Source organism: Erinaceus europaeus, chromosome 22 (genome assembly GCF_950295315.1).
Source record: "Erinaceus europaeus chromosome 22, mEriEur2.1, whole genome shotgun sequence".
Taxonomy (NCBI): Eukaryota; Metazoa; Chordata; class Mammalia; order Eulipotyphla; family Erinaceidae; genus Erinaceus; species Erinaceus europaeus.
In genome coordinates this window covers 14,958,302-14,971,507 of record NC_080183.1, presented here as the reverse complement: position 1 = coordinate 14,971,507, position 13,206 = coordinate 14,958,302, and the positions used below count along the sequence as shown (strand labels likewise).

General features: G+C 45.0%; 1 protein-coding gene across 6 annotated transcripts in view; it reads left to right on the top strand.

The window, feature by feature from the left end:
- The window catches only part of YLPM1 (YLP motif containing 1), a 56,393-nt gene that overhangs the window by 25,358 nt on the left and 17,829 nt on the right, over nucleotides 1–13,206 (top strand). For 2 of the 6 annotated variants that reach the window (XR_009547266.1, XM_060181287.1), the window contains exons 5-9: nucleotides 4,400–6,523; nucleotides 9,071–9,188; nucleotides 10,440–10,860; nucleotides 10,981–11,073; nucleotides 12,192–12,381. Coding sequence is in view for 5 of the 6 variants with exons in the window: in XM_060181287.1 (XP_060037270.1) it covers nucleotides 4,400–6,523; nucleotides 9,071–9,188; nucleotides 10,440–10,860; nucleotides 10,981–11,073; nucleotides 12,192–12,381 (2,946 nt within the window). In the remaining variant the exon portion in view is untranslated. The remainder of the gene's footprint in view (nucleotides 1–4,399; nucleotides 6,524–9,070; nucleotides 9,189–10,439; nucleotides 10,861–10,980; nucleotides 11,074–12,191; nucleotides 12,382–13,206) is intronic. The other 4 variants (XM_060181288.1, XM_060181290.1, XM_060181291.1 and 1 more) reach the window with 4 other exon arrangements.

Sequence of the window (13,206 nt, the reverse complement as noted above, 5' to 3'; positions counted from 1 at the left end):
CTTGGCTGAAAAAAGTGGTTCTATCTAAGGAACTCTGGTGAATCACAAGGATTAATGGTGTCTTGATTATTAAAAGTTCTTGACTTCAGGGCCAGGTGGTGGTGCACCTGGTTAAGCACACACGTAATAGTTTGCAAGGACCCAGGTTCAAGCCCTTGATCCCCACCTGCAGGGGGAATGCTTCAGGGTGGTGAAACAGTGCTGCAGGTGTTTCTCTGCCTCTATCTCTGTCTCCTCACTCAGTTTCTCTCTGTCTCTAGCTAATAATAAAATTAATATTAGGGAGTTGGGTGGTAGTGCAGGGTGGTGCAAAATGCAAGGACCAGCGTAAGGATCCCGGTTTGAGCCCTTGCTCCCCACCTGAAGGGGAGTCACTTCACAGGCGGTGAAGCAGGTCTGCAGGTGTCTCTCTTTATCTCTCCCTCCCTGTTTTCCCCTCCTCTCTCCACTTCTCAGTCCTATCCAACAACAATAACATCAATAACTACAACAATAAAACAACAAGGGCAACAAAAGGGAATAAATAAATAAAATAAATATAAAAAAAAATTTAAAAAAAAGTTCTTGGGAGTCGGGCTGTAGTGCAGCGGGTTAAGCGCAGGTGGCGCAAAGCACAAGGACCGGCATAAGGATCCCGGTTCGAACCCCGGCTCCCCACCTGCAGGGGAGTGGCTTCACAGGTGGTGAAGCAGGTCTGCAGGTGTCTTTCTCTCCTCCTCTCTGTCTTCCCCTCCCTCTCTCCATTTCTCTCTGTCCTATCCAACAACGACAACAACAATAATAACTATAACAATAAAACAACAAAGGCAACAAAAGGGAATAAATAAATAAATATAAAAAAAATTTTAAAAAAAAGTTCTTGAATTTCATTAACTGTCCCAACTACTGGCCTTTTTTCTTTGGCTAATGCTATTTGTGTTCTGTTTGAGAACTCTTTATTTAATTTGACCTTGAAGGTCAAACACATTATCCTCATTTGTCACTTTTACTTTTTACTTTGAAATCAGTTATTCAGATAGAACTGAATTTGTGGTTACTGTGTGGAATGCAGAACAGGGCAAGGGCCATCATTTCCTCCTTTCAGTTGACACCACCGCCAGTATTTGCTCAGCCTTTGCCACCTTGAGATGTTTCCTTCATCACAGACAAGTGACTTGTTTTTATTCTGTGAAGCCAGGGCTTTGTGTATGGGTGATTTCACCACTCCCAGGCCACTCCTTAATTCAGATAGAGACAGATCACAGCCACCACCCTCCCCAAGTGGTGTTGGGCTCCATCCTGGGCTTCGTGAGCTTGTCAGTGCATGGATCCTGCCTAGTGGATTCTCTTCTCTCAACACCCCAGTCAAAGGGTTGTCTAGTTATTTTGTTTTAGTGTCCTTGCACTAGTGCCATCCTGTTTTGAATTAAATTTACAATCCATCCTGGTTATTTATTGGTGTGAAGTCTTAATTCTGTCTTAGAGGTTGGCAAATTTGGGGTGGCAGGAATCACTGGTAAATATCTCTTAGGCTTTGTGAACCATGCTTGAGCTCAAGTTTGATCTCTTCGTTAGCTCCTGATGTCCACTGCTTGACTGCTCAGATTCTTTTCATTTCCCAGAGACTTAGAATCAGCTCGTCAGTTTTCAGAAATTTGCTGGACTTTTGATGAACGCTGCATGGAATCTGAAGAAGCTAGCCTCTTTCCAGTAGCAAGACTCCCCGCCTCCGCCCGACCGGAGCCCTGCTCAGCTTGTGCCTTACAGTGGGGCTGGGGATTGAGCCTGGGCCCTCTGCCACCTCCGGTGTGGGTGCGTTGTGCTGCCGATGGTGCTGTCTCCCCAGCCCAGCACCAAGGCTTTTCATCCGTCCTGCTTGCTTGCTTTGTGGGCTTGAGATTGTGGAGCTCTTCCAATTTGTAGTCATCCCAGCAGGGTTGGAAAGCATCTGAAGGCTGTAGTTTGCCGTCACCCTGCAATTTGTCAAGCTTGACTTCTTCTCTTTGGGGACTTTTATTTTAGGATATTGGTTATATGTTTTTGTTTTTTTTTTCCTCCTCCAGGGTTATTGCTGGGCTCGGTGCCTGCACCATGAATCCACCGCTCCTGGAGGCCATTTTTCCCCCCTTTTATTGCCCTTGTTGTAGCTTCGTTGTGGTTATTATTATTGCCCTTGTTGATGCAATTCGTTGTTGGCTAGGACAGAGAGAAATGGAGAGAGGAGGGGAAGACAGAGAAGGGGAGAGAAAGATAGACACCTGCAGACCTGCTTCACCGCCTGTGAAGCGACTCCCCTGCAGGTGGGGAGCCGGGGGCTCGAACCGAGATCATTACACCGGTCCCTGCGCTTTGCGCCACATGCGCTTAACCCACTGCGCCACCGCCCGACCCCCTGGTTATATTTTTTTTTTTTTTTTTTTAAAAGCGTTATTTCACATCAAAACAAACACGTTGCAAGAGTTTGATTCTGAGATTTAATATATGTAATTCCCATTGTTCGGCTTGTTTATGTAAACATTGAGATATCAGACATTGCTTTGTTTAAGGGTCTGTTTATTTCTGCATGCCTCAATTGGAGGTCTTATACAAAGGTTTGAAATTGTTGGAGTAGCATTGGTATATAACATACATTGAGACTTTTATGTTTAATTCTAGTGATTTTATTTATTTATTTTAAGGATTTTTAAAAAGTATTCCCTTTTTGTTGCCCTTGTTGTTTTATTGTTGTAGTTATTATTGTTGTCATCGTTGTTGGACAGGACAGAGAGAAATGGATAGAAGAGGGGAAGACAGAGAGGGGGAGAGAAAGACAGACACCTGCAGACCTGCTTCACTGCTTGTGAAGCGACTCCCTGCAGGTGGGGAGCCGGGAGCTCGAACCGGGATCCTTACGCTGGTCCTTGCATTTTGTGCCACCTGCGCTTAACCCGCTGAGCTACAGCCCAACTCCCTATTTATTTATTTTTTTAATATTTCATTTACTTATTAATGAGAAAGATAGGAGAGAAAGAACCAGACATCACTGTGGTATGTTTGCTGCCGGGGATTGAACTCAGGACCTCATGCTTGAGTGTACAGTGAGTGCTTTATCCACTGCACCACTTCCTCGACCACAATTCTAGTGGTTTTAATGCATTGTTGTAGGATTTCTGTTTTTAGAGACTTACGAAATACTCAGCATGTAGATGAACAATTTCAAAATACTTAAGCACTAAGTGCTTGTTTTTCTTTTTCTCTAAGCAGTGCGCATCCTTTCCCTGTGGCTGTGTTTAGTGAATATTCACTGTGTGATTCATTCCAAGTGTCTGTTTTGAGGCCTTTGAAAGGCTGCAGATTGGTAGTGGTATTGCTGGGCGGTAGGGCGTTTGCTCTTTATTCCTGTTCTGTGTCTAAGGACTCCCCGTACTGTTTCCGTGGGGGCTGCCCCAGTTTGCTTCCCCACCACCTGTGTCTCAGTCCTTTTTACGCCACATCCCTGACAGTACTTGTTCCCAGTCTTTCCTGACATGGGCCGTTCTCAGACAGTTGCTGGGACTGGCGCTTTCCTCCACTGCTATGGTAACTCCCGGTGTGAGGGCTTAAACCCAGGCCACTATGAGGGAGCGCGTTGGCTCCCATAGCGAGCACACCCTCTTCTCCCCATACAGCCTGGCAGGTGTGGTGCTACATTAGACAGTGGGTCCTCAGCAGAAAACATCTATTTACACTTTTTTTAAAGACTAATTTTTTATTATCTTCATTTATTTATAATAAATAAATATCTCAGATAGCGACAGCCAGAAATCAAGAGGAAAGGTGGTTGATAGGCAGAGAGAGACACCAGTAACCTTGCTTCACCGCTCTTGAAGCTTTCCCCCTGCAGGTGGGGACTGGGGGCTCAAACCCAGGTCCTCGGGCATTGTAAAATGTGTGCTTAACCAGGTATGCCTCCACCTGGCCCCTGTGTTTGCACTTTAAAATGCCAGGACACAATATTAAACTGCCTGTTCATGTTAAAAAACAAAAAAAAAACTTCATCAAATCGTCAAGATATACTTAAAATCATCCTGCCATTCTTGTTTCATGTTTTGTTTTTAGTTATATTTTAATCCTAGCGTTAGCTGTAGAATTTGTCCCATTTAAAATGAGCGGACTTCTCTGTTTAACCAAGGCACAGCATTTATAACTGGTTTTGACAGTTCAGTGTATCAGTGGCTTGCTGCAGGAGATGTGAGCTAGATAATACTGACGTGACTTCCACAACCTGTCCTCCCCCCCCCACCCCCATACTGGTCTTGAGATCCAATGGCTCATGATTTGTTTAATGACAGAGTCCTTGTTATGAACAGATTCTAAGGCCAGAGTGCCTGAAATATTCTTACATGGCGAATTTTTTTTCCTGCTTTACTGTCTTGAGTAATATCTTTTGTTTTACTTGTAGATTTGATGGTCCTCGAAGATTTGAGGATTTAGGTTCAAGGTGTGAAGGACCGAGACCCAAAGGGCCTCGTTTTGAAGGAAATCGCCCCGATGGGCCGAGACCCAGATATGAAGGTCAGCCAGCAGAGGGCACTAAGAGCAAATGGGGGCTGATTCCCCGGGGGCCAGCGTCTCAGTTTTATATTACCCCCAATACATCTGTAAGTCCTCGACAGAGTGGACCTCAGTGGAAAGCCCCCAAAGCAGCATTTGGACAGCTACCGCAGCAGCAGCAGCCTGAGCCACAAGCAGAACCTCTTTCAGGAAACAAAGAGCCGTTAGCAGACACCACTAGTAACCAGCAGAAGACTTTAACCATGCAGTCAACTGCCTTTCCCAGTGCAGCAGATGCAAAGGAGGCCAAGGAGGCCAAGGAGGCCCAGTCAAATGAGAATCTAAGCGGCTCTCAGCAAGAGTCACCCAAAAGCAAAGTCTCCAAAGGTCCCATAAAACCTTCTAAGTGGGACCAGTGTCCCCAGAGTATGGCGATGGCAGCAATGGACAAAGCCCAAACTGTTACTCAGACTGTACCCCTTGCAAATAAACCTGTACTTACTCAGTCTTCTTTTTCCTCAAAAGCAGGGGGGATGGAGGGAGGACCAGCAGTGGCAACATCATCATCGTTAACTGCAGATAATGATTTCAAACCTTTGGGCCTGAGTAGTCTGCCCCATTCAGAAACCAACCAAGAAAAAGGGCCGCCCTGTCCAGATGACAGAGATAGTAGGGTAGATGGCAGTCGAGGCAGCAGCTCGTCTTACAGAGCTGCTGGGCAAAGCAGAGTGGAAGACTCACAGGACAAAGGACTAGCAGGTAGAGGGCGAGACCAGCCAGTCAGCCATGACCCAGGGCTGGTCAAACAAGAAGACTTCCAAGATACGATGGTGACTAGGAAAGAAGACAGTCGAGAGAAGATGAGCAGAGGGGAAGGTAGCCGGGACCGAGGGCTGGTGAGGTCAGGGAGCAGTCGGGAGAAAGTACCAGGTAGTCTGCAAGGCAGCCAGGACAGGGGGAGAGCTGGCAGCAGAGAAAGGGGCCCAACCAGGAGAGCTGGGAGCCAGGAGAGAGGACCCCCTCGAAGGGCCGGGAGCAGGGAAAGAGCACCAGCCCGGAGAGCTGGGAGCAGGGAGAGGGCACTGCCCCGTGGACCTGGCAGTCGGGAAAGAGGGCTGGGGAGACCTGATTTGGGCCGGGATAGAGGGCCGTTTAGACCAGAACCTGGGGATGGTGGGGAAAAGATGTATCCCTACCACCGAGATGAGCCTCCTTGTGCTCCATGGAGTCACGGAGAAGACAGAGGGCACGAAGAGTTCCCATTGGATGGCAGAAATGCTCCAGTGGAACGTGAAAGACTTGATGACTGGGATAGAGATAGATATTGGAGAGAATGTGAACGAGACTATCAAGACGACACCCTTGACCCATATAACAGAGAGGACAGGTTCTCAGCACCACCGGCCCGTTCTCACGATGGAGATAGACGAGGCCCTTGGTGGGATGACTGGGAGAGAGATCAGGATATGGATGATGACTACAACAGGGACATGGACAGGGACGTGGACCGGATCGGAAGACCCATGGATGTGTATGACAGAAATTTGGATAGTGAGTGGGACAGAGATTATGGGAGACCGATGGATGAACAAGAATCACAGTTTCGTGAACGGGACATTCCATCTCTTCCACCTCTGCCACCCCTTCCGCCTCTTCCACCTCTGGATAGATACCGAGACGACAGATGGAGAGAAGAAAGAAATCGAGACCATGGCTACGACCGAGATTTCCGTGATAGGGGTGAGTTGAGGATCCGAGAGTATCCAGAAAGAGGAGACACGTGGCGGGAAAAGCGCGACCACGTGCCCGACAGAATGGACTGGGAAAGAGAGCGGTTGTCAGACAGATGGTACCCGTCTGATGTGGACAGACATTCCCCCCTGGCGGAGCCCATGTCCTCACATCGTTCTTCTGAAATGATGGGGTCGGATGCAAACTTAGACTCTGACCAAGGCCTTGGAGGGGTAATGGTTCTCAGTCAGAGGCAGCACGAAATCATTTTGAAAGCTGCACAAGAACTGAAAATGCTTCGGTAAGTTGACCACTTCAGCTCGCTCCTTTTAGTCCAGACCACAAGTAGACTGCTCTTTGTAAAGTGCTGTGGTGTATGTGAGTGGAGTCATTTTCCTCCAGGCTCTTTCCACACAGCTTCTCTCTCTCGATGCTCAGTGCTGTTTGAAGTCAGAGATGGGTATTTAGGAACCAACCGTGTTCTGTTATAAACTGCCTCCTGCTGTGAGAAAATCGAGAGCCTTTCTTGACTCTTGTGGGTGTGTTACACACACACACACACACACACACACACACTCCCCACCTGTGCATGTTTCTGTTGTTAGGCTGTAGCTTTTCAATGCTGTGGATCTCACAGAGCTTGTCAATAACAGCCCCACCCTGCCCTGAAGTGGTTTGTTCTATGCTATTAGAGCCAATAGACTTCTGACCCACTAATCTTTGGTAGGATTTTGTAAAATACTCATTTCCTCTGTTGAAGCTAGGAATGATTTACCTGGAAGCGTCCTCAACGTTTGTCTAACCATTGATACATTGGGGGTTATCTTTCCTTACAACTAAAACTAGGTACTTGTATTTGAGGAGGCTGCATATTTCTCCATGATCAAGTATTTGTGAGAAGGGGAGTAGAAGGTGATTTTTTTTTTTTTTTTACTTAACTATGTGTAGCTGTCTGCGTGTCATACTTACCACGTAGTAGCAATAGTAACAAAAGCTAATGTTAATGCATGCTTGCTGTGTGCCAGGAACTGTAATAAGTGCTTTGTGTATGTTCATTTCATTCCTAAACACATCCTGCAGTAGGAATTGAAGGGTCAGTGACAGACTGCAAGTGCATTTGAGTAATCCCATGCATGGGAGCTAGCAATGATTTGAGCACATCAGTTAACTGGTTTTGATGCATTTCAGTGTATCGTGCTTCCCTTATTTTTTCCTTCTGGTCTGCATTTTTGGATCATGCCAACTAAAGTTCTAACGAAAGCTTCAGGACTAGAAAATACGGCGAGAAAAACCTGTAGGTAAATGTGAAACCTCAGGGGCCTCAGGCAGCAAATATTTCCGTGGTCTGTAGGAAGTAAGTCCTAGGAGATCTGATTTGTTTGAAAACACTTGTGAAGAAGCTGTGCAGAGCATGGCATAAAGCAATTAGTACTGTCTCGCTCACTTTTGAATTAACGGACACCTTCCACCTAACACTTGTTGTGTGCTGGGCACTGTGCTAATATTTCAGCATATGTTGTCTTCAACCTCCCCTCTCAAATCCTTGTATTTCAAAGTCTACAGAGATTATCCTCACCTCACAACGACACTAAGGCTTAGAGAGGTGGAGTCCACTTGGTCAGTGAGTGGCAAACGAAGAATTTGAAGCTAGTCTTCAAGTTCTAGTGTGTGTTTTGTTTTTGGAGAATGCCAAGCTGATTGGTGTTGCTATGTTGCCCAGGTTCCTTTTCCTTTACTTTAAAATGTTTTTCTTTCCATCCGTTGTTGTGTTGCACGGAAATGCTGGATAAAAGGTACTTGATCAGCCTTCATTTTTTTCTTGAAGTCTTTCAAGCAACAAATGACAGATAAGAGTGATCACAGTTGAATTCAAGTTAGTTGTGGTGTACAGTCACGATATGGTTCATATGACGCAGAAAATCATCTTTTTGTAGACTTTACCCTTATTATGTGTCCATCTAGTCGTTGTGCTTGACAGGATGTAGGGAGCAATGTATAAAAGTTCTGGGGTGTTCCAGTAGGTGTTCTGTATGTTTACTGAGCATCAGAAGGAACAGGAAAAGAAATTTGGCCAATGAGTTTATCCTCTTTGACCCAAGGAAAAACTTACGAAGTTTTACATAGTTACTCTTCAAGACTATGAAGTATTGTTTTTAATGGTATAAACTGGTTTGTTTTTTTTTTTTCACTGTGTATAGCAGGGACTGTAGCCCAGAATGCCTACAAGGCCCAGACAGATAACAAATGAGTGAGAGTGAGCCAGGTGTGACTCTCCTGGCAGACTTTATCTAAAGTGGATGCCCCTGCTCCACGCCAGCTGATTGGCATGAGGGAATGTAGGTCAGGTGGTGCCAGTTTCTTCATATGTGAAATATTTTGCTTTGGGCATAACAACAGCTAACTTAAAGACATAAAAATTGACATGAAAGCTAAGTTAAGAAGCACCCAGGCGATACGTGATTTATGGACCATCAGTTTTCAACCTCTAGTTTATAATGAATTGAGTAACATATACACAGAGAGGGGGAGGGAAGGAGAGAATGCTTACGCAAGAGCAAGAGAACGTGTTGAATGATAGAAAAACGGCAAATAGATGAGATATAAAAATAAACTGTTTGAGGCAACTTGTAGAACCGTCCCTTTGTGATCTTTAATAAATTTATAATTAGGTCTTAAATGGCAAATCAGTTAACTACTTACAAGCAGGAGGGGACGTTACCCCAGAGGAGCTCTGTGGAAACTGGAGTGTTTTTTTAATAAGACTTGGAGGTACTTTTTTCCTTCTGTATTGTCATGTAGAAATGGAGTAGACATGCTTTATATACGGCGACAATTTATTTGTTCACAGGGAACAGAAAGAACAGCTTCAGAAGATGAAAGATTTTGGATCTGAGCCCCAGATGCCCGACCATCTGCCACCCCAGGAGTCAAGATTCCAGAACACATCAAGACCCGCAGTGTATCTGGTATGGGGAAACGTGTGCTCTGAGCAAGAATAGTTTCTCCTGTGTCCAGAAGTGTGACAGAAATGCCTTCTCTCGAAGGTTTTGATAAGTACACAGTACACACCTGCACTGCATTGCTTTGTGTTTATAAACTTGTCGTTTTCCTAATAATTCTTTTGCTCACATGGTACCGTCTTTCCATTTGAGCAGTACACAGTTTGAGAAAATGTTATTTCCCAAAATGGCTATGCTATCTTCCCGTCTCAGTCGTGATCTGGGAGGGTTCTTACTTTTCTGTGTCCTGGCCATTATTTGTTACTGTCTATTGTCTTAATTGTTGGCTGAGAAATGGCATTCATTCTGGTCTTAATTTGTATTTACCTAATGATGCCATGTGTCTTTCATATGTTTATTGTACTCACTATACTTACTATTCTCATATCTTCTTTGAAGAAATAACTATTGAGACATTTTGTTCATGTTTAAAGCATTTTTGTTGTGTGTCTTGTTAGATTATATTATGTGATTTTGTTTTTGTTTCTGTTTTTTTTTTTGCCTCCAGGGTTATCTTTGGGGCTCAGTGACTCATTTTTCATTTTTATTGGCTAGGACAGAGAGAAATTAAAAAAGGAAGGGCAGGGGCTGGGTGGTGGCCGCACCTGGTTGAGCGCACATTACAACGCGCAAGGACCTGGGTTCAAGCCTCCAGTCCCCACCTGCAAGGGGAAAGCTTTGTGAGTGGTGAAGCAAGGCTATAGGTGTCTCTCTCCCACTCTATCACCCCCCCCTCTCTCAATTTCTGGTTGTCTCTATTAAATAAATACAGATAATAAAAAAAATCTTTAAACAAAAAAGGGAGAGAGAGAGGAGGGGGAGAGAGAGAAAGATAGATACCTGTAGACCTGCTTCACTGCTTGTGTAGCGACCACACACCCCCCTCACAGGTGGGGAGCCGGGAGCTCCAACTGGGATCCTGGCTCAGGTCCTCAACCTTATTAAGCCAGTGTGCCACTGCCCAGCCCCATACTGTGTGAATCTTTTAGTATCCTGACCATTCCTTTACCAAGGACAGGACTTTCATAAAGTCTCACCTGCTTTGTGACTTGTCTTTTCAGATTCCTAATGGTTTGACTTGGGGCACAAATGTTCTGAGTATTGAATAAGTACAATTGGTCAAGTGTTTTCTTATATAGAGTGAAAGCTGTGCTCCTATTGACGTGTGAGAATGTGCTGGTGAGCTTGTCTGCTGAGCCCTCTCCTCTTGTTTCCTAGCCTCCAGGGTCCTATAGGCCACCCCCTCCTCAGAGTAAGCCAAAGCGGCCAATCCTAAGGCCGTCCATCCTAGCAGCAAGATTGTCTGCGCCTGTGACCCGGCCGCCTCTCCCAATACCGCCACCCCTGCCCCCACCTCCCCCTCCTCCGCCTCCTCCAGCCATGATGAAGCCACCGGCATCAGGTATGGAACAGGAACGCTGGGATGAAGACTCTTTCTATGGCCTCTGGGATACAAATGAGGAACAAGGACTGAATTCAGAATTTAAAGCAGACGGTGCAGCCATCCCATCTGCGGCAGTGTTGCCACCCCCACCCATACACCCCTCCATCCCGCCTCCTGGCCCACTGCCCCTGGGCCTGCCGCCCATGTCCAAGCCGCCGCCAGTGCAGCAGACTGTGGACTACGGCCACGGCAGAGGTGGGTGGTGCGGCAGCTCATGTCTGGGTTTCTGAAGGAATTAGCAGCTTTAGCATTACTTCCTTACAGTTCATTCTTACAGTGTTTTTTGCCCTTAACTTCTGTTTTTCTTATTCCCAGACATGCCCACTAATAAAGTTGAACAGATACCCTATGGAGAAAGAATAACTCTGCGCCCAGATCCAATACCTGAAAGATCAGCTTTTGAGACAGGTAGGAGCCCCAGAGAGATTACTGTTGTTATTATTATTACTACTGCCACCAAAGCACTACTCAGTTCTGGTTTCTGGTGGTATGAGGGATTGAACCTGGGACTTTGGAGTGTTAGGCATGAGAGTCTCTTTGCATAACTGTTATGCTTCTCCCCTGCCCTTTATTTATTTATTTATTTTATTGAGTGGGAAAAACCAGAGCATTGCTCTGTTCTGACGTAACAGTGCCACAGATTGAATGTGGGGGCTCAGACATGCAAATGTTGTGTTTTAGGGGCAATCTCAGGTTGGCAAAATAGCCCACTTGGGGAGTGTGCAACTTCGCCATGAGCATGATCCAGGTTTGATCCCAACCTCCACCACACTGGAGGAAGCTGCTGTGCTGTGGTGCGCCCCCCCCTCCCCCCCTTGGAGAAAGTCAGCCCAGAATGCTAATGACAAGAAAACAAATAACTTTCTGAAAGATCAGTATTTTCAAACCTCTTAAGGCCTAATTATCGCATATTTCTCCTTAAATTTATTTTATTAATGATTTAATAATGAACAACAGGATTGTGGGATAAGAGGGGTACAGTTCCATATAATTCCCACCACCAGAGTTCTAGATCCCATCCCCCTTCATTGGAAGTTTTCCTATTCTTTTTCCATTTGGGAGTATGGGCCAAAGATCTTTATGGGGTGCAGAAGCTGGGAGGTCTGGCTTCTGGAATTGCTTTTCCACTGGACATGGGTCTTGGCAGGTAGATCCATATCCCCAGCCTGTTTCTATCTTTGATAGTTTTTTGCTTTGATGCAATACTCCAAACTCAAATTCTACTTTGCATTTCCCTTTCTGTTTTTCTTTCTCAACTTCTGTTTATGAGTGAAATCATCCCATATTCATCCTTCTCTTTTTGGCTGATCTCATTTCATATGATTTGATTCCTTCTAGCTCATCCAAGATGGGTCAGAGAAGATGGGTTCATTATTCTTAATAGCTGAGTAGTATTCCATTATGTATATATACCACAGCTTTCTCAGCTACACATCTGTTGTTGGGTACCTGGGTGTTTCCAGGTTTTGACTATTACAAACTGTGCTGCTGCTATGAACATAGGTATACACAAATTATTTTTGTAGAGCACATGGGTCAACGTGATCGTTACGATAGAGACAGAGATCGTGAGCCTTACTTTGATCGTCCAAGTAATGTCATGTCAGATCATAGAGATTTCAAAAGAGATCGAGAGACACATAGAGATCGAGATCGTGGTGTTATCGACTATGACCGGGATCGATTTGACAGAGAACGCCGGCCTCGAGATGATAGGTATGCTATGAAAAGTATCTTTGCAGTGGTCTTGGAGGTGGTGCAGTGGATAAAATGTTGGACTCTCAAGCACGAGGTCCTAAGTTAAGTCCCCGGCAACACATGTGCCAGAGTGATGTCTGATTCTTTCTCTTTCTCCTCCTATCCCTCATTAATAAATAAATAAAATATTTAAAAAGAAAAATATCTTTGCCAGTTGCACAAATTATTGTATCGAAGTTCAGCAAAATCAGTATCTAGAGAGATTCAATAAATAATATATTAGGCGTGCCTGTGTGTGTGTGTTTTGGAGAAAGGAAACTATTCCTGGACCAATTTCTAGGGAAGTGGTTTTATCTGCTTGGATTTCAGAGAATTAAATGGGAGATAGAGCTAGCCATAAAAGAAAATAGAGCATTACTAGTAATAAAAGCATGGTCATTAGTAATCACTAGGTTAACAACTGATTTTTGCCAATTATTGAGTTCTTTAAATTTGTATTTACGAAGATCTAAATGGAAAAGTAAAATAAAAATGTAGGAAAAAAAGGTGCCTGGTCTGTGGCGCACCTGGTTAAGTGCACGTATTACAGTAGTGCACAGGGACCTGGGTTCAAGCCCCCAGTCCCCAGCTGCAAAGGGGAAAGCTTTGCAAGTGGTGAAGCAGGGCTGTAGGTGTCTCTTTTTCTCTCCCTCTCTATCTCCCCCCTTCCCTCTTGATTTCTGGCTGTCTCTATCCAATAAATAAGCCAATAAAAAAAAGTAAGCAATGACTGTGTGCAAAACCACCCATAAAGAAAATCGGGAAGCTAACATGTTGTTATAAGGTGGAGACCTTACCAAAACA